The sequence below is a fragment of the Miniopterus natalensis genome, chromosome 16, assembly GCF_054644295.1.
Source record: "Miniopterus natalensis isolate mMinNat1 chromosome 16, mMinNat1.hap1, whole genome shotgun sequence".
NCBI lineage: Eukaryota > Metazoa > Chordata > Mammalia > Chiroptera > Miniopteridae > Miniopterus > Miniopterus natalensis.
The window spans coordinates 37,986,899-38,007,720 of record NC_142096.1 but is presented as its reverse complement, the minus strand read 5'-3'; the positions used below and the strand labels follow the sequence as shown (position 1 = coordinate 38,007,720).

Below are 20,822 nucleotides of genomic sequence, written 5' to 3'. Positions count from 1 at the left end.
TCTCCAGCCTGGATCCAACAGGTCCTCACGAGCCCCAGTCCAGGCTGTTACAAGGACCTCCTAGGTGGCCTCTCTGCCTCGTCACGCTTCTCGCATTCACTGTATGAAAGCCTAGCTCTGAAACGACACTGCCCGAATGTCAGTGTTCCACTCCTTCTTATCTAATTACATACAAAGCCCTATAATTTGTCTTCAATCTTGTTTCCCAAGATTCTGTTTTGTGGATCCTATTTTTAAAAAACCTCACAATAGCTTTGTAATAGTGTTTAGTGATTCACATTTTTCATACAAGGTAGCAGCTACATACAAGCCACCTACTTCATCTGGTGCTCAACTGAACTAGAATCTGCTCCCATTCTGCACCTGGTATGCTGGAGCTACTGGAAAATGGGGCAAAGGCACCATCCCAGGAGTCTCCACGTTCCTTTTACTTGATGACACTTGCCTTGTTTGCAATCTATAACTCGGACCTCGACTGTACAACACCCTTGGCCTGCGTAAAATCTGCTATTCATCTTTTCCAATCAGACTAGTTCTTATGTCACTTCCACTGACACCTCAGTAATTTTACAGCACCAAGCACAGCAGGTTCTGACTAATACTGACTTGACGTTAGAATTATTGTTTTATTAGCACACATGCAGGTAATCTTCAGTTATATTTGGGGAAAAGGCAGGAGTCTGTATGTATAAAATAGACTTGTTACTCGTCCTAGGATAAACAACAATCCTTTTCAGTCAACCATTGCTTAATTTTGTAAAAAGAAAAACTGAATATACATAACCTCCCATCCAATCTCCCAAATAATTAAGCACTGACTACTACACCTTTTAGAAGAACTGAGTGGTGATTTCAAATCTCACATCCATTATGCACAGCAATCATGCCAACAGTGCTGAGAGAGCACCAGAGATCAAGTCATATCTACAGTGCTTGAGTCTGTTACTCAACTGGTAATTTTATTTCAGGAAGCAGAGATGCCTCCATTACATTTTAGCCATTTATGTTCTTGAATTAATTAAACATATATAAAGATTTTTAGAAAAAGCTCATATATATATAAAAGTATAAATATATACATATGTATATGTAAATGGCAATTTTTAGAAAAAACTCACTAAGTGATTCATAGTAAGCTAAAGTTTGAATAGCAAGTGTTGGAACTGACATACCTCAAGTGGACCAGGTATTGCAACAGATTATAGTAACAATTTGAGTTGTATATAGAGAAAACACATGTATGCTATGATCTCCATCTAAACAATCTTCTGACTTTAAGTTATAAACCCAAAAAGCAGATATCAGATATTCTGAAGACTAACTGGGATTATGTATGGAAAATTTCAAATTTTGATCAAATATAGGAATAATGTTTTTGAAATGAGCAATTTTACCTAATCCACCATTAACTAATGTACTTATTCATGGTTTGATATTCTGTTAGACCATTAACTGGTGACTACCTAACTGATCCAAGTTTCTCCTGTCCATACCATGAAATGGATTAGTTCTAGCCTAAACGGTAATTTATTTTGTCTTCTGGCATTTGAACAATCATTCCTAATATGCAAAACCAGAGTCCATAATGGTAAATAGGTTTGACACTCCAATGTGCCCAAGGAAATCTCACAGTAAACTGTTTACTTAACTTTTCAAAAGCTCAGCGGGAGGTATACTTGACTTTGGACTTATAGAAAAGAGAAAGAATCTTTAACAAGTTAACAAATGTATTAATGGACTTTTAATGTGAAGTTCATGTTGGAGAATCTTCCTCCTACATTAAGTCTGTATGCAAATGTCTTTTCAGTTCATTTTCTGAAGAAGGACTGTTTACAACAGTTTGAAGTGCTTTATATGTATCTTTAAAACAAATAAGTATGGTTAACAAAAGTAAAGTAGAATAATACCAGTCAATAAAATATGCTGTACTCTTGACAAAGTAAAGTGTATAAATTAAGGATGTAGATGATTTTCTTCCCTCTAAACGTAATAGAGCCGAAATGAAAACAATTAAAAAACAGAGCTAGCAAGATACCCTCCTTACTAGTAAGGAGCACAGAAATTAGAATGGCTTGGAAGAGGTGAATTTTGGAAAGATGATTTTTCTGGATCCTTAGATTGGCAAGAAACTTTCAACCAATCTCAATGCCCTAAGTTCCACGATGAACACTGACTGCCACTTGATGCTCTGCCGACCATTTCTTAATAAAACTGATTAGTTCTACGTAATGGAAAGATGAACAGCACAGAAGATGTAAGTTAGTCGACTGTGCCCTGGCCATCAAATCATTTTAATTCCTAAAGACAAATTCACTGGCAATGATTGGGATGGGGAGGAGAGAGGAGGCTGAGAAAGCATGAATTCAGACAACTTCCTTCCCCTTTTCTTAGATGGATATTCTTTTAATTATTTATACTGTACCAAATGAGAAACAATGAGATACCTAGGAAGGCAAACAATGAAAGACCACAAGGAGGAGGCTGACTTGACATGCTGGTTTTGCGGCATTTTTACTCGACTATCAAAAAAGTCTCTGGTGATTGTGTGGAACAAGTCCAGAGAGTGCTGGCTGCTTTTCTTCCTATAACTCAGGAGGGTACACTCTTGTGCTCTATTGAAACAGGAGGAGAGCATTAAATCTTTGAGGTTTCAGGTAAGTCACACAGTCTTACAGGTCATTGAGACAGCTTCACCTACATTACATTCATATACTTACTATCTAAAATGATAAAAAAATATCCCTCGTAGATGAAGTTTTGAAACTTTCTAAAAGTTGTGAGCATCTGCCTTCACGTGAAATGTCTAATTCCATTTATTCTCGTAATTTGTTTCATAAATCTTTAATAGTATCTAGAGGCCTCTTAATTTATTAACAGGCCATATGTGACATTTCTTACTTATAAAAAAATCTTACTTGGTTCTGTTTCACAGTTCTTATTACACTAAATTACAATGATATACACATATTACACTTATGTATCTTTATAAATAGTTGAAATGAGTTTAGTAAAATAAATTACAAGTCAAGGCTAAATCAGATTAATCTCTACTAAATAGAAATTGTTGATTTGGGGATAATTTAAAGTTGCATTTGTCCCTATTTGAAAGCATGGAGGAGCAAAAGTTCTTTTAAATTGATGTGGCTCTCAAGACAGTACTGTGCCCTAAAGTTTCAGCAACTTACCACATCGTCAGAATGGATGCTGTTGGGTAAAATATCCACCTGGATGGATACGGTGTCCACAATACTTTTTCTTCTAGAAAGTCGATCTTCATCTAAAATAAAAAAATTTCCCTGTTATATGCCAGTTAGAAATGGCATGTCATTTATAAACTACATATTTCAGGTTTCAAAAACTTTCATAAAATTAAGACAGTGTGTCATTTTTGCTTTTTCTAAATATACAAAAGCACTGTGTCCTCAGGCCTACAAATTTCGTGACGTAGTTATTTAATAATCTGGCACCACTCTATCTTTCTAATCCCATTTTGTATACACTGTGATTTCATTCTACTGAAAGAGTAAAGAACGAAGAACCACACTACTGTCTGTGTCCATGGGCTATGCATAGATGAGCAGAAATTCTTGTTTAATCTCTCCCCACCCCAGCCATCCCTCTGAGATTCGTCAGTCTTCCATGCTTCTCTGTCACTGAAATCTATTCCGTTCATCAGTTTATTACATTCTTTCGATTCCACATACAAGTGAGATCATATGGTATTTGTCTTTCTCTGCCTGGCTTATTTCGCTTAGCATAATCTTCTCCAGGTTGTGGTTGCAGGGTAGAGGGGTCAAAGGGGGAAAAAAAGGGACACCTGTAATACTTTAAAAAATAAAGATAAATTAAATAAAATTAAAGAAAATTGGAAAAAAATAAAAACCTAAAAAAAAAGAATGGAGAACCAAAAGGTGGCAAGGATAAAGAAACCAGCTCTCTGACTGGCTACCCCCTTCTCCCAGGTTGCCTTCCATACTAGTAATTAATGCTATTAATGGGATTTGGTAGTTTACCCTTTTTCTGGGCACACAATAGGATTGCAATTCCTGGCCTGCCTGTGGTTAGGAGGGGCATGTAACTAGTTCTGGACAATAAAGTATGAGCGATGTTCCTGAGTATGGCTGCTCCATCAGCTTGGACTCCAGATGTGGATGATGCGAAGGCATGCATGGTCTGAGCACCAAGTAAATCTTCACTGTTTTAAACCAAGAAGAACCTGCGACTGTTTGTCATCACAGCCTAACTTAGATAGCTTTCTTAACCTTGGCACTACTGGCATTTTAGGCCAGGTAACTGTTGTTGTAGGAGCTGTTCTGCGTATTGACGGATGTTTAGCAGCATCCCTAGCTTCCACCTACCAGATGCCAGTAGGCCTGTCCCAGTGGTGATAACTAAACATGTCTCCAGGACTGGTAAGTGTCCCCTGGGACGGGCAAAATCACCCTTGGTTGAGAGCCAGCTACCCAGTCCATCCGACCGATGACAGACCTTTCTACAATTTTCCCTATATGCCACCATCATGTTATAAGCTGCTTTAAACACAGGCCCCATCACTCCCCAAGCAATTCTACCCACTGCTTGATGAAATTAAAAAGGCGGACGTTCTGGCCTCTCAAATAGGATCTTACAACAGTAACTTCAACTGCCCTCACGTGATGTGGTGGTCAAGCCCGTGTACCTTTCTCCCATGTGTGAGCTGCTGCAGCACCCCTGCCTCCCACAGCTTCCTACAGACATCAAGCCTACTGGAAACTCTTTCAAGGCCAGAGCATATCCCTTCCTTAAAAATCTTAACTATCGCTCCAGTTATTTCTACTTACCCCTCTTTCTTCTGGCTACAGAAGTTCACTACCAGTTATGATGGATCTTCCCTTCAGTCATTATCACCTTTCTACCTTCTACTAAACCCCAACCATACCAGAAATTCAGTGACTGATGTACTTTGTGTCTGTCACACAGGAGTCCCTCAGGTTCTGCTCTGTGACGGCTGGAGGTACAGAACAGGCACATGCTCCATGTGATAAACTGCTACTACACAGTGCTCTGCTATAGTTTTCAGGTTACTCTTTTACTACATGTGGCTACTACTGAGTTCACCTAAGACACTGCATTCTTTGTTTCTCCTCCATGATCATGTGCTTTGATATAAATTAGCAAACATAATGACATTAATAGAACTGCTACCAAGGAGTATGTGGTCATCACTGTTGACTTGCTTGTATGCTCTAAGCAGGCCAACTTCCAAGGTCTCCCCAGAACTCAAAATTAGTGATAAATAGCCTGCTTTACAAAGACCAGGATAAAAGAATGCCCAGCTTAGCATACAAAGGTTGATGAGTTGCAGAAAAGAGTCAACTTGAAACCTAAGATAAAAAGGAAAACACTTATGGGGCAGGAAAGCAATCACTGGGAGGCAAGAATTAATGAGAACAGAAGGGAAGTACAGAGGAGAGACATATAAAAAGCCTCAAAATTTTAAAAGGGAAGAAAATAAACTTAAACAGGAAACCCTAACACTACATTCTCAGAACACTTTTTCTTTTGACCTATATAATCACCATCTTACAGGTGACAGAAGAAAAGCCCAGGTACAGCTATATACCTTGCACATTTACACAAACACAAGGTTTCTAAAATAGAGCTCATGGGAGATAATGCTCATTCCCACAAGCCGGCTCCGTCTGCTCCTGAGCTGCGCTGCCAAGCCTGCTGAAATGCAGCAGCACCGCCCCTCTGTGACTGCCCTGCCTCTGGCTCCAGAGGACGCCCTGTCGCCACCTCAGTATCTCACTATACACCCCTGGGGCAACCCTTGCATCCCTTCCCTAAGTGGGGCTGGGGTAGTCCCAGACACTGCTTACTGTGTCCTTTCCATTTTCCAACCCCTCCCTCCTCCTTCCTGTGTCTGCTGTGTACAGTGGGACTCCTCAGTGCTTCTGGTTAACAGGAGCCTGGATTTCAGAAGCAATACTGACAGCTGAGCCTCACTTCCTCCAGCGATACTCTGTTGCCACCTGGTGTACGACATGTAATGCAAACAACTGCATTCAGATGGCAAAGGAATAGAGAAAATAGTCTGAGTGCAGGCGTGGCACAGACTACAGATTACTCAATATAACTTTCTACAGCTATTTAAAAATAAGATACAGAAACTGACTTAACTGGAAATAATAAATCATAAATGTAACCAGGGCTGCAATACCCCTGAGATCCATTAAAAAGCTAACTGAGGAAAAATGGAATTTCACAAATAACTTATCTACACAAAATTCAGAATGTCTTAGTTTAATGCTGATACTACTCACACAGGTAACTTTTTTGGTCCTACAGAAAAACACAAAATTCCATAGAATTAATGCATACAGGGGTGGCCAAAAGTAGGTTTATAGTTATAATACAAATAAATTATACAACAATTAGTAAATTATAAAAGAATAAACTGTAAACCTACTTCTGCCAACCTCTGTATTTACAGAATAAAAACAAGCCAAAAATCATGAAATAAAAATAACCAAATTATTTATTTCGTTTCAGCCTCACTACCCTCATTTGGAAACAAAGGTAAAAGGTTAGAGGAGAAAGTGACCAGAAAGGGCGGTGCCCAGCACAAGGCCCGTGCCCAGCAAACAGCAGTGCTATCTTGATCATGGTGTATACACCTAGATCGACTTCTGTACATACATCTAATCTCTACGTATGCACAACACACAATGACTTCAATGTGTTTTCCTTTTTTCTTTCAGCTTAATGTTCTTATATCCCTTAATTTTCAAAATGAGTATCTGATGTTACACAGCCAAAGAAAAACATAATGCCTGGCTGATGATCCCATGAAGTATCTATCACTGCATCAGGGCACATGCACATGAACTGCTCTAAACACCCCAGTCTTAATAAGTCAGAGAAATCTTACTCTGACTAAGAGATTTCTCTGCAGTTATATATTCAAATATGGAAATATCCAGATTCTTCCAGTCAGTGATAAAGAGGCATAAGAAAGGGAATACATCTTTTTCAGGAGTGGAAAAAATGGGAAAGAGCAAACCTCCTGTTAAAAAAGCATCAGAATGTTTACTAAAAATTGTTAAGAGTTAAAGGATCAGGGTCAAAGGAAATAAGCAGTGGAAATAAACTATAGCTATGAGGAAGGCAGAGCAAAATAATAACTGAACTTGTAAGTATATAAAATATACAGGCACTGGCTCCATTTACTAAAAGGCACATTTTATTAAGCTATTTTCCTAGAGGACAGGGAGGGAAAGGGCCAGCCAGGTTGACATTGGATTTACCTTTGGACTTGTGCCTGGGCTTATGAGGTTTTTTGCCTGAAGGAAAAAGAGCTAAATCCAAATTATAAGAATGAAATATTTTAAAAGTCTTTAGAATTATAATCCTTTACTAAAGTTTTACTCTTAACATTTTTATTTCCCCTAGGAATTCATGAATAAAATCTTTTATAGTACAGAATTTAAAATAAAATGCAAAAGAATTCATTAACATCTCAGACTATTATAAACAACTATCACTGTAAAAAAAGTATATATTTTAGATCCACATTATAAAAAAGATAGGTATTTACAAAGATTGCGCTGCTTTCAGTGATTATTACATAAACCACCTAACTGAAATCAAACAGTTCTCTCATACAACAGAGATATCCCCAAAGGAAGAACTAGTTCTACCAAATTTTATATTTACACAATCGCAGAGTGAAAATGAAGGCAGGAGACATTGTTTTAGTTTCTAAAGTAAAAACTGAATGTAAGACACCAGCAGTTTTACCCTGAAACACAACAGAATTACTGCGGTCCATGAAAAGCACAGAAGGAAATATATAGTGCATACAGGAAAACATATTCTTAACTTCAAAAGTTTGAAGATTTCTTTGCACAGCAAATGATCTGCACTCCTTCAAGTGACAAAAGTTGCCTAATTCATTAAGCTCAATAAACACAATCAACCAATAAAACAATGTTCACCGATTTCCGTAAGTTAAATATTGGTTAATAAGGAAAGATTGCACTTTCCTTGTTTGAAGTGTATTATTATTTAGTATGACAATGATAATCACTTGAAGACTCAATTTGTTCATAATAAAATCATATACAGGAATGGGCAAAAGTAGGTTAATAATAATAAATACAATAATAAATAATAATACAAGAATAAATTATTTAGCATACTCACAACTATAAACCTACTTTTGCCCACCCCTCTATATACCTTTAGAGATTTACTAACAATTTGCAAAAGGGAAATTTAAAAATATAAGTAAACACCCTTAAACATCTGAAAAAGCTGTGGTATAGTAAGTACACAAGCAATTAATTGTCATTGCTAACTGAGCATGGAAAAATTATTGAAACATATCACTAGAACAAGAGTCTAATCACCCTCCTCTTACCTGTGACTTGTGGTACATATGGCACTGACAGTTTCTCAACACTATAGCCACTTCCACCTAGTGACTCAGCAATCTTGTTGGTCAAAAAGTACAAATTTTTGTCATGCTTCTCCAAAGATTTTGGAAGCCTGTCAGGTTGATCAAACAAAAGTCATTCAATGCTATTTAAATTACCAAGAAAAATAAGTAAACATGCAAACATTCTAGGTCAAAGCCTAACTATTATAAATAAACTGTAATTAGTAATGGACATAGTAATTTTAGAGGACTAATTTGGGCTCTTTACAAGCACAAGGTATGTGGTCCCTCTATTAACCATTCCGCTGTGAGTAGCATTCAGATGGTGAGTGGTGAGGTAAGCATCATATTATTCTGTTGGTATTCACGTTAAATGATAAAGAGGACTACATTCAGCTTTCACTTTCCCCTAGGAATTAAAAATCTACTGAGAGAAGAAAATACAAATGCAGTTTATGCTAGTTAATGAAAAAGCGCACCAGCCAGCTAAGTGACAGGAAGCAGTTGCCCAATCGAAGTTTCACTTTCAAACTGCTTGATTTTATCTTATGCTGATGCTTTCAATAGTAAACCACTTTCAGAGCCCAAAAATGGCAGGAATACATTGTTCATTTTTTTTTGTTGTTGTTTGGGTAGCAAGAAAGAATGCAGGGTATAAATTATTAATTTCCCTAATACATTCTTTCTCTCACAATTTTATGAGTATTGTTATCTATTTACCGAAAGTCTTGAACAGGATATTATATTCTCCTAAAGGACTGTTCATTTATATGAGAACATGCTATATTTAAGAGAGATATCTCCATATTAAAAAGATATTTTATCAGATTGATCTGATAAAAAGGGATAAGCCTATACTTATCACATATAAGAACTTCTACAGCGAGAGAAAGAAGATGAATTAAACAACAGAAACACAAAACATGATCATTATAAAACACCAGAAAATCATTCTAATGATGGCTTATTCCTTTAGAATCATTACTGATTGGTTTCTCATCGGTGCCCATCCTTAAAATGTGAAGGACTGACATACGTGCACTTATCTCTGAAAATATGCTCTGGCAGAAAATAAGGGGCTTCCATCGTCCGAATTTCAATAACCTGAAAAATATCCAAAAACAATACAAAACAAAGATCAACAACCTCACTTCTCAGGACCTTGCTATGAAAATGGGGGAAACTAAAAAAACAGAAAAAATAACTAAACATTTATAAGAACAACCATAGCTTTATTTTGGAATTTAAACTATGTTTATAGCCCACACGGAGAGAGTTCGTTCTGTTTTTATATTGGTTGCTTTCAAAATTCATTAGTTAACAACATGATGACAATATAGTAATATATGTAGTAAAAAATAAAGATACATCTGATTAAGCCCATTACACAGGGGTAAGAACAGTATTTTTCAGATGCACAGGCCCTCAGCATGCCCCTCCTGAGCTCCTGCTGCATCCTGTGGGTGAAGTCTCAATGCACACGTGGTCTGGCTCCTCCACTCAACTGTGAGCAACCTAATGGAGTACTCTGTTTTCCTCATCTTTGTCTCTAATGGCAGGCATCAAATGTTCACTCAAACACTTGCTTAGTAAACGAAGGAGTTTTATTTCTTAGAATGCACTAAAATCCAACATTTCAACAAGGACTGAGAAATGTGCTCTCAATTCCATAAAATAAGGTTTCCCTGAAATGTTATTAAACCATTCAATTAATTATTTAATGAGTTACTGCTGAAAAACCTAATACAGTTGAATGACTCAGAACAAATCTCTGAGAGGCACATTCATTTTTCAACTCAAGTAGATTGGTTGAAAACTAACAATAACAAAAATGGTATAATTTAAGGAAATTTAGATACTAAGATTCATAATTGTTTAAAGGAAAAAATTATGTAAGAAATCACACAAAGTATTCTAGAAAAAAAATCAAGTATTCTATTCAACCACTACATAAAAAAATTCTAACCAAACAATAGGCCTCAAAGAAAATATAAATACTAGCTGTAGTTTTAGCTGTAGTTTCAATTTAGTCACTGCATACTTTTATGGAATTAACTTAATTTGATACATAAACATCACAAGTGAAACAAACCATCACTGAAAGAAAATTAGGCATTTTGTATACAAATCAAATTGAGGAACTTTTATAAATCCCTTACCTTGGTAACATGCTGGCAAAATGCAGGGACAGCTATCATCTGGCTGACGAAGTTGAGGTACGCAGCCACCAGTGCCATGATTCCACAGCGATGGAACATGGGCAAGTTGTCCTCGTTGATAATAGCACTATCCTTGAACACAAGCAAGCACAGCACAAGGTCTTAGGCTCCAGTCATGTCTCCCCCACGCTTGCACTGAAAAACTGCAGGCAGTTTGGAATGCTAACAAAATGTCACCTCATAAGAAGTTATTTTTTAAAAATTCTGAGAGTAAATGCCATTTACAGGAGAGTAAAAGCTCTCAATTAAATAGCCTTTCCTAAGGAAAAAAAAGTACATATATATTAAATATATATCTCTCTCTGATATACACATGATATATACATATTCTCACTACATACTGTCCTTTCATTATGTAACACTTAAACCCCAACCAAACAACTATATTATTTAATGACTATCTTCCACTAAACTCCAAGTATGAGCACAGAGACCACGCTGTCACAGTATTTTCCTAGGGCCTTGAACAATATTTAGCAAACAGTCAAATGCTCATTCAACATTTATTAAAAAAAAAAAATGACTACGGTCATTGTCTTGAGTATTTTAGATTTAAAGCCAGTTATCTCCCCTTTAAAATTCATGTCCTGGGATAAAGGCAACAACACTTTAAAGATGGTGTCTATTTCCCTAGGATCCAGGAGATCGAGGTTCAATTCCTGGTCAGGGCACATGCCTGGGTTGTGGGCTCAATCCCCAGTAGGGGGCGTGTGGGAGTCAGCTGACCAATGACTCTGATCATTGATGTTTCTATCTCTCTCACCTCTCCCTTCCTCTCTCTGAAATCAATAAAGATATATTTTTTAAAAAGACGGTGTCTATTTCATATAAAAATGTTTTCTTCAAGGAAAGGCTATGAAAGCATACCTGTAAAGCAATGGCTAAGCGAATGAGATCAATAACCACTTCTTCATTGGCCAATTCAATTGTCATAAGAGCAAGAGAAGTATAAAGTAACTCATAGTTTTTCTGAACATTGTCTTCCTCTTTACAGCCCAAATATATGTGCCGATATAGTTGCTGCCCATTCTGAAAAGGGTAATGACAGAAGAAAAAGATAAGTTTGCTTAAACTGTAGTAAAGGCAGATTTCACAGGCATATAACCCCCTACAAAATAGCTATCTTAGTACGTAACTTACCATGGAAGAGAAATTTAAACTGATAATCAAATGAACAAATTGTATTGCCATCATTATCATCAACAAATATACCAGCATAAAACTACAAACATTAGAGCTGAAGAACAAGCCTTCAATAAAAACAGCAAGAAGTAGTTCTAGTGTCAACAATGAAAATGTTTTTAGTAATAATGTGAAAAGACAAAAGCAAATTGTAGATTGATAGGAGAAAAAACTAAAATGAATGGCAGAATCATGGGAGCCTTGGCAATGATGGGGGAAACCTGGCCGAGGGGGAACGTGCTAAGGCTTCTTTGTCTTAAGAGTCTCCTGTGAGGCGTGTTAGGGCTCATCCAGGGAAGAGCTCCTGCAGGTTCTGCTAAAAGCTGGCATGAAGTCCCCAAAGGCAAGTCTAAAGCTGAGATATCGGGGAGAGGTTACAGAAACTTCCCAGGGATTGCACAGTTTCCCCTTAAACCAAACTGACGTAAGTATATTAATAAAGTATGGCTTCATTTCAAGATCATATGTCTTAAATATAAAACTACCTAACTATTCAAATGGCTTTAACTTATATCATGTATTATTTTTTAGAAGATAAATCTTACCTTTTTCATGAAACTTGTGTCTTGTCTACAAATTTTTTCTCTTTTGATCTTTAGGTCAGCTACATCAGGTATTATTCTAGAGATAATCAATGTATCATTCTTAATGAACAGCACATTTAGTTATATCATGTCTTACGTGGCAAATCAATAGCTATACTTAGGAGTTTGAACTATATAATACTCATATCAATAAGCATGTTAAGTAAGCCTATATGTAATGATACCACTGAATTAGCAAATTTAATTAAGAATTTAATAAAGTAATCTTGACTCCTAATGCCATTTCTACGTTTAAAGCAAAACCAAAAAAAAATTCATAGACCTAGTGACCACTAGTGGCTGAGATCTTTGAAAAGACTGCCAAACATTTGCTATCTTAAATTATATTAAGCCCGGCTGGTGTAGCTTAGTGGCTGAGTGTCAACCTATGACCCAAGAGGTCAGAGTTCGATTCCCAGTCTGGTCAGGGCAGATGCCTGGGTTGCAGGCTCGATCCCCAGTAGGGGGCCTGCAGGAGGCAGCCAATCAATGACCCTCTCTCATAACTGATGTTTCTCTCTCTCTCCTTCTCCCTTCCTCTCTCTGAAATCAATAAAAACATATTTTTTAAAAAGTTATTTAAACTACATTAATAATTAAATAGTCTCGATATCAATTAAATAAAACTCTGGATTAATAAAACCTGAAAATCCTAGATTAAAAGAAATCACAACACTCAAATACATGAATGAAGAAACTGAAAAACATCAAGTCTATTTCAAGATGGTGCACTACCTGATCCCTCGAAGCTTCGCCCTGTTGTCATGGCGATCCATAAGATTATGCATCACTTCCAAGACTAATTGTCTCAGTTCATAGTCTTCCATGAGGGACGGTGACAACAGAGGATCCAGGAAAGACCCAGGCAGTGCAGTAACAATTGTCTTGGCTTTGTATCCAGAGGTGACCTAATTATGGGGAGGAAGAGCAAAGAAACAAATAAAAAACCTTTCTCGTGAATCCTTCTTTGGTAAAATTCTCAAACTGTTTTATGAAAGCCATAAACTAAGGGGAACAACAAGTATGGACATAAGCCTGAAGAAAAAACAAAAAAGCATTTTGTAAGTTGATGAAGATTTTACTTAATTTACAAAAACATCATTTGCAAGGAGAATAAACTTAACGACAGCTCACATTTCCCATGTGCCAGGCAGGGATCTAAGCACTACATGTGCACAAACTGCACCCTCCCCACATCCCTGAGAGGTAGGTGTGTGCATCCCCACTTTATACGAGAAAACTGGGGGTCAGAGAGGTTAAGAATATACGGGATAGGTAGTCAGTACTAAATGGATATAAGGAGCTTAGGTAGCAAATGGTATAAGGAGAGCTGAAAATGGTGAATTTAAATTTGTAAATTATTATTTTCTTTTAAATTAAGCAGTTTAGGTTAACAGGAATACATTTTCAGTTTGGAAAACTAGTTTATCAGGTACTTGATTTGACATTTTTTTTTTTTAAAGAAAAACTTTATTTTTTAAAATATATCTGTATTGATTTCAGAGACAGGAAAGGAGAGGGAGAGAGAGAGAGAGAGAGAGAGAAACATCAATGATGAGAGAATCATTGATCAGCTGTCTAGCGCACAACCCGGGCATGTGCCCTGACCAGGAATCGAATCCCGATTGCCTGGATCCTGGGTTGACACTCAACTGCTGAGCCATGCCCAGCCAGGCTGATTTGACATTTCTGAGTGTATCTCTATATTCTAAATTTTAAGCTTCTAAAGAGCATATACTTAAATGCTGCTAAACATTTTAACCACACCACACAGACCTTCTTTCAGTTGACTATGTGGTACAATCAGGATTAGGTCAAGGTGATTTACTCAGGGAATCTAATAAAAACCACGACCAGATGAAATTTCAGATGGTAACTTCAATTTATATTTACATTTGGAACATCTAATATTTATATTTGGGCACATATTATAGGATGGAGATGGCCTTATAAGTGAACAAAGAAATTGAGAGGACAATTGCTACCCACCTAAAAATTAAAAATATATCCATATCTCACACCGCATACAAAAATAATCTTCAGATCAAAGTTCTAGATGTAGAAAGTCAAATCTTAAAAACTTTTTTAAGAAAATATAAACAAATGTGCTTATATAATCAAAAAAGGCAAGGAGTTCTTAAACATGATACAAATAAAAAAGAACAAAACACATAGGAATGAAGTGATAAATCTGGCTATATTAGAATTTAAAATTTCTTTATGACAAGCACCATAAACAGGATAAATCACATAAGGTATTTCTGTATTTCTCCCTAGGTATGAAACATTTCTTTTCAAAAATGAAATTATGTACAATAAAGATGTTCAGAATAAATTTTGAAAGTCCTGACATGGAAAGGGCACATTTCAAACAATAAGCTCCTATTTGTTTGGCATTATGCTAGGTGTAGCTGAATCAAAGATGCATATAATTACCATAAAATAAAAACAGGACCTCACATTTTAGGTATGCTTTTCCTTTTCAGCTACTTATAACTGAATTATTTTCCAAACAAGAAGTCATTATTTGGTAAGTGAAAGAATAGCATGATATGTAGACAGAACACTGGATTTCAAGTCCAAGTTCTATTCTTTAGCTCCGTGACCTTGGTGAACCTTTTCCACAAAGTCTCTGAGCCCAGGCATCTTCATCTATCAAACGGCAATACTTTCTGGCCTCTGTATGTTTCATCATTATGTGTGTCAAATAAAATGACAGGAGAAGGAACAAATAGTAAAAACATAACAAAATAAAATAAAAGCATAATACTTAATTATATAAACCACAGAAAAAAGCTAACCATAAACAGTACCTGACTGTACAAGAAAAAGAGACTCAAAATGTGAAGCTGTTCTTTTCACCTCAGTAATTTAAGGATAAGTGTGTTCACTTGTCTTAAATGTCTTACCATAAGTAAAGATCTCAGCAACATTATCTGAATCCGCCTGGTTCCCAAATCCCTAAAACATACAACATACTAGCATTATCTTATTAATAGTAATTAACATTTATATTACTTCATTTCATTAATTACTGATTTTAAAACTCTATTCATATTGGCTAAATAGATTTCACTTTAATAATAGCTAAGTCGTGGCTCACTTTATACTCTAAATTTAATATAAATTAAAGTTATATGTTAAAGAATCAAATTCAAACAAAAATGTTAAAAAGTTATTGGCTCTCAAAGGAAACAGACCTATGCATGTAATGACATGAAAATTAAATTATATGAATGCATAACAAAACACAAAAGATACTGTAAGTTGGGGAATATATTTACTGTAAATATAACTGACTAATATATCTATTTAAAGAGGTAAAAACAGATGATTCTAAAAATAACAAGTGGAAAAAGGGTTATCTAATGGTCAAAGGAATAGAAATAAAATAAGACTATTATTACCTTAGTAAAGTAGCAAAAAACACAAAAATATTCACAAACTTAAAGCTTTAGCATGTTGTAAAATCAAATCAAATCTATAAAATGAAGGGACCAAAACATATGATCTTTAAAACCACTTTCAGTTCTAGGAGTAAGTGAACATTCCTGCTAACCAACATTAAATATTCAATTTTTACCAAAACTTGAAGCTTTACCCTAAATACTATATAGGCAATACCCAGGCTAAACAAACCTTCCACCTGGTCAATAGAAGACACAGAAAATTAGAGAATTTATCATATACTGAAAACTGATTCTAAAAGCACACAAAACTGATTCAATTGTTTAGCAATCTAGTACCATAAAAATACTAGGATTTAGTATTTCCATAGGATTTTTATTACTAGTGAATAAAGAAACAATACATTTTCTAGATTTCTTTAAAATGAAATTAAACCAAGAATAAATTGAAATTTATAGTTGGAGAACTACATATGCATACCCTAGCTGACTGACATCCAAAGTATGGGTGGACGTTCCAAAAACTGGTACTTTCCCCATAATGAACATCATGATTTCCGACCTCTGATAATCTGGTAGGTTACTTCCAAAAAACCCTATAAAAATATTAAGATAAATTTTACAAATCAAAAAGTTTATTTTTCCATATAATAAAAAATTATATTTTTAACCAAATCTTTCAATATGTGGTAAAACAATGTCTTTAAACTCTAATGATATTATAATTTCATTTAATCAAAATCATTTAATCATATACAATATAAGATTTATATAATGGACTAAGTCTTTTGCATATAGTTAACAGTGGCAAACCATCATCAATTTGAATTAGAGTTTTAGAAAAAGAAAAAAACACCTTTTGGTAATATTTCTGATGAAACTCTTGTTCATATACTGTGAGCCTACATTCTTATTCTGGTAAGGAAGTTAGTAATGAGGACACACTTGGGTAAAGAAGTTATTAGGTCATTACTTTGGCTTCCTAGGACTATTAAATGTATTAGAATGTTATTACAATGGGCCAAGGTTACAGTTTAACTCTGTGAGTTAATTCAACATACATAATTCAGCTGTTGTTAAAAAATAATAACTTATTTACTTGTCATTTTTCTTATGCATTCTTGGGTTTTGTGATATTTTAAATTTACCTGCTATAGCTTTTGAAGGTTTACTGCCTGGTCATAAAGTATTTACATTTAATTAACACTCAAACTTCAAACTTTGTTGTTCCTTTGAAAGATTAGAACACATATCAAATCATGGCTGTTTTTGTTCATATCTTAAAATGTAATATAATCATTACAGAAACTTTCTTACTTGTAGTATTTCTCTAAGAATAAATTAGCTCTTCAGCTTCTATTATTGGAGTTAATAATAATCTACTTATACAAAATCAAATTGTTCTACTCATGATTTTGATTGGGCATGAGGTTAAAAATCATTGCCCGTTATCACATACTTCAGCAATAAAAATCTCATGATCTTAATATTACTCAATCTGCATATAATGTATTATTCTAGCTAACAATTAAGGAGCACATATTTCTAGGGAAATAAGCTACTTTGTATTTGGACCTCACAACAACTTTATGAGACCAGGTACTATTATTATTAGCCTCAGTTTCCTCTTGTGAGAGTGAGGAAAAGAGAGGTTGAGAACTCATACAAGAAACTACACAGCTAATATTAAGGCCTGAGATGAGGGCTTCTACTCATTTCCAAGTCTTATGCCATTGTTACTCTCTACTTCCTCCTTATAAGGTACTTTTAACTTTTCAAGAACCCAATTAGAAGTGTTTCTAATTAGCATACAAAACTAGACACTGCTTTTCTGTTCCAAGTGAGTCTGTTGGTATGACCAGGACATAAAGTCTCCAACATGACCCACTGTGAGGACAGTCCTGAAAGTAATTCATTCTCTAGACCCACTGTTTGTACTGGAACTGCTGAATAAAAATGCTAATGACCCCCCCAAAAAAACACAGCAGGGAGCTAGCTACGTTCTTGGTTATTTTAAACGAAAGAACTTGGCCAACAGCTTCATAACTTCAAGTGCAAAAGCCACAGCATCCCTGTTCTATGGCCTACCACCAGGAATATCCACCTCACCTGCTCACTACCAGGATCTAAGAACTTCGACAAGGAAATACTGAGGAAATCAGAAGTGTGGTTTAACAAATATCTTACTCTCTGTGCTACATTGCATTTTCTTTTCTGTCATGTTTTTGTTTTGTTTTTTTAAATGTATCTTTATTGATTTCAGAGAGAGGAAAGGAGGGGGAGAGAGAGAGATAGAAACATCAATGATGAGAGAGTCACTGATCGGCTGCAGCCTGCAACCCGGGCATGTGCCCTGACCAGGAATCGAACCCCAATCGCCTGGATCCTAGGTCAACGCTCAACCGCTGAGCCACGCCCGGCTGGGCTCTGTCATGTTTTAATTTTCACATGTTATTTCTGAATGTGTTATGTCACAGAAATATTGCTTGAGTCTGCTGTGTATGTTTTATAATAAAATACCTGAGAAACAATAAATTAAACATTCTAAAGTGAATCAGTAACCCTGAATTAACTAGAAGTCAAAAAAGCAATTTATATTGACTCTGAAAATGAGCTGAGTTGATTTGATACACCATCTTAATATCACTGAAAATCCATAAATAATGAAAACAAATTTAAAAGTCACCATAAAAGCTAGGTTTACCACACACGGACACTAATTGTTTTAAGCAATAACTAGAATGTCTTGCTTTATTGAGATTCCACGGTAATACTGAACTTTACCATGTTTTTCCTTTTCAGGCATTCCCAAAAATCTTAAGCCCCTACTACGTGTGTTGAATAAGATGTACATGGGCCTCTGCTGTCATAAGGGCAATTTCTATGCACATGATGAGAATGTAACCAGGTAAAAAAGAGGTACTGCACCAAGCAGATCAACCAAATGCTTCCGCAAGGCGAGAGCCATGTGCATATGAAACCCTGCCACAGGGCAGGATGTGCGTTCACATTCAGTAATTAGGTGTAGGATGCGGATGCACAAGGCCTGTGTGCACATCCATGAAACTTCAGGAACGATGACGAAGAGAAACTCTGTATTAAATATTCCAAAGGACTATTATAAACAAGTAGCTTGCAGGCAGGAAAATTACCCAGGTAAAAGGCATAGACTGAGCTCCAGAATAAATTGATATTTGACTCTATTATGAGAGAAACTGTTAGTAACCACTAGAAATTAGATACCAAACCTCAGAAAGACAACATAATTTCGAAATTATCATTATCATGTAGTTGCATTCAAGTATGATCTACACATTCTGAAAAACTGTTCGGAGGGGGGGAGGGTAGAAAAAGAGTTTGCTTGCTTTATGTTTATATACAGTCAGGTCATTTCCCAAAATATTCTCATGGCTTTTTTATTTTATTTCACCATTTTGTTTTTGTTCTTTATAAACCAACTTGTAAACATTTATTTCCAAAAATAACAGGTTAAGCTTGGTGAGTTTAATACAGTGAGTTGTGTATTGTTAACTGTAGACATAATTCTTTTGTAGGGTCATATTGATTAACAAGAATGGTGGATAGAAGAAAGCAGTAATACCCTTACCCATCTTCCCAATGGGAAAAGAAAGATCATAGTCTTAGATATAAAGTCTTGGGAATGGAGGCTAATTGTTCTAGGGAAAACTCTAACTCATAAATAAAAACTTGACCAATGAAGACTTAAAGTAATGAGCTTTAAACTTATTAAAAATTATGGCATTCCAGCATTTGTAAAATAAATTTATATATGACTTCTACATTAAACACTGTTCTTCTGGAAAGCTATGTTTTTCTACATTATAAGTAATCAGAAACATTTTAGAAGTTTTAAAAATATATGCCCGGCCAGGCATGGCTCAGCAGTTAAGCATCTACCTAGGATCCAGGCAACTGGGGTTCGATTCCTGGTCAGGGCACATGCCCGGGTTGCGGGCTCGATCCCCAGTCGGGGGTGTACAGGAGGCAGACGATCGATGACTCTCTCATCATTGATGTTTCTATCTTTCTCTCCCTCTCCCCTCCTCTCTCTGAAATCAATAAAGATATATTTAAAAATATATATATATATGTAATAGTTTTATTTTTATTTTCACAAAATAAATATATGCTTAGACTAGAAAATTTAAGTAATACAGATTAGCAAAATGATAATAAATACCATGTGGCAATTATTCCCTTCCAGTTATTTTAAGTACTTTACATTTATTAGCTCAATTAATCTTTATAATTTTATAACTTATTGTTTACTCAGTTTATAGGTAAGAGAATGTATGCTCAGGGAATTCAGACTTTTGTACAAAGTTACCTAGTAAGCAAGAGATGGAATCTGGATTCAAATCAAGGATCTAGATACTATGTTCTTGATTCCTACACTCTAAGGGCTCTTGATGGTATTTCAGCTAAATCCTGTGAGCTCTATACTTGTAAGCCTTTTTTTTTTTTTAAACGTTTCTTTATCTTTATTGTTGAGACCATTACAGATGTCCCCCTTTTAACCTCACTGATCCCCTCCACCCCACATCCATCCCATGGCTTTTTTTAAAGGAAGCTCTTTACCTTTTTATCCTTTATACTTTGATAACTGTGTTTAAAAAAAACCAACCCTATGATATTAAAGTCCAAAGGATCAATCCCCAGATCTTATTCTCCAATACCATTCCCCACTAAAGGAACCCCAGCTCCTGGAGAAAGGACTGACTCAGGGCTGGGGCAGGAACTGTAAAGTGAGCCTGGAACAGCTTACACAAGTAAGGCTCTGCTCAAAAGAAAGGTGGGGAGGGGTGTTACAAAGACAGAGAAGACGGCTTGCAGGGGCTCCTACTGGCCAAGTCTGGGAAAATTTCGGCACCAGAAGAATAACAAATATTAAGTACAGAATGAATTATGAAGCATGAAAATACAAATCCATGAGTTCATACCAATAATAGATGAATGTATGTGTTCCTACATGTATGTACACAGGCTC

The 20,822-nt window shown here is 35.8% G+C and overlaps 1 protein-coding gene across 3 annotated transcripts in view; it reads right to left on the bottom strand.

Moving 5' to 3' along the window:
• EFR3A (EFR3 homolog A) overlaps window positions 1-20,822 on the bottom strand; it is a 69,789-nt gene that overhangs the window by 9,422 nt on the left and 39,545 nt on the right. For all 3 annotated transcript variants that reach the window (XR_015715804.1, XM_087825494.1, XM_087825495.1), the window contains exons 11-19: window positions 16,296-16,410; window positions 15,317-15,368; window positions 13,143-13,315; window positions 12,369-12,444; window positions 11,509-11,670; window positions 10,582-10,713; window positions 9,459-9,526; window positions 8,405-8,532; window positions 3,186-3,277 (exon numbers count right to left, since the gene is read on the bottom strand). Coding sequence is in view for 2 of the 3 variants with exons in the window: in XM_087825494.1 (XP_087681620.1) it covers window positions 3,186-3,277; window positions 8,405-8,532; window positions 9,459-9,526; window positions 10,582-10,713; window positions 11,509-11,670; window positions 12,369-12,444; window positions 13,143-13,315; window positions 15,317-15,368; window positions 16,296-16,410 (998 nt within the window). In the remaining variant the exon portion in view is untranslated. The remainder of the gene's footprint in view (window positions 1-3,185; window positions 3,278-8,404; window positions 8,533-9,458; window positions 9,527-10,581; window positions 10,714-11,508; window positions 11,671-12,368; window positions 12,445-13,142; window positions 13,316-15,316; window positions 15,369-16,295; window positions 16,411-20,822) is intronic.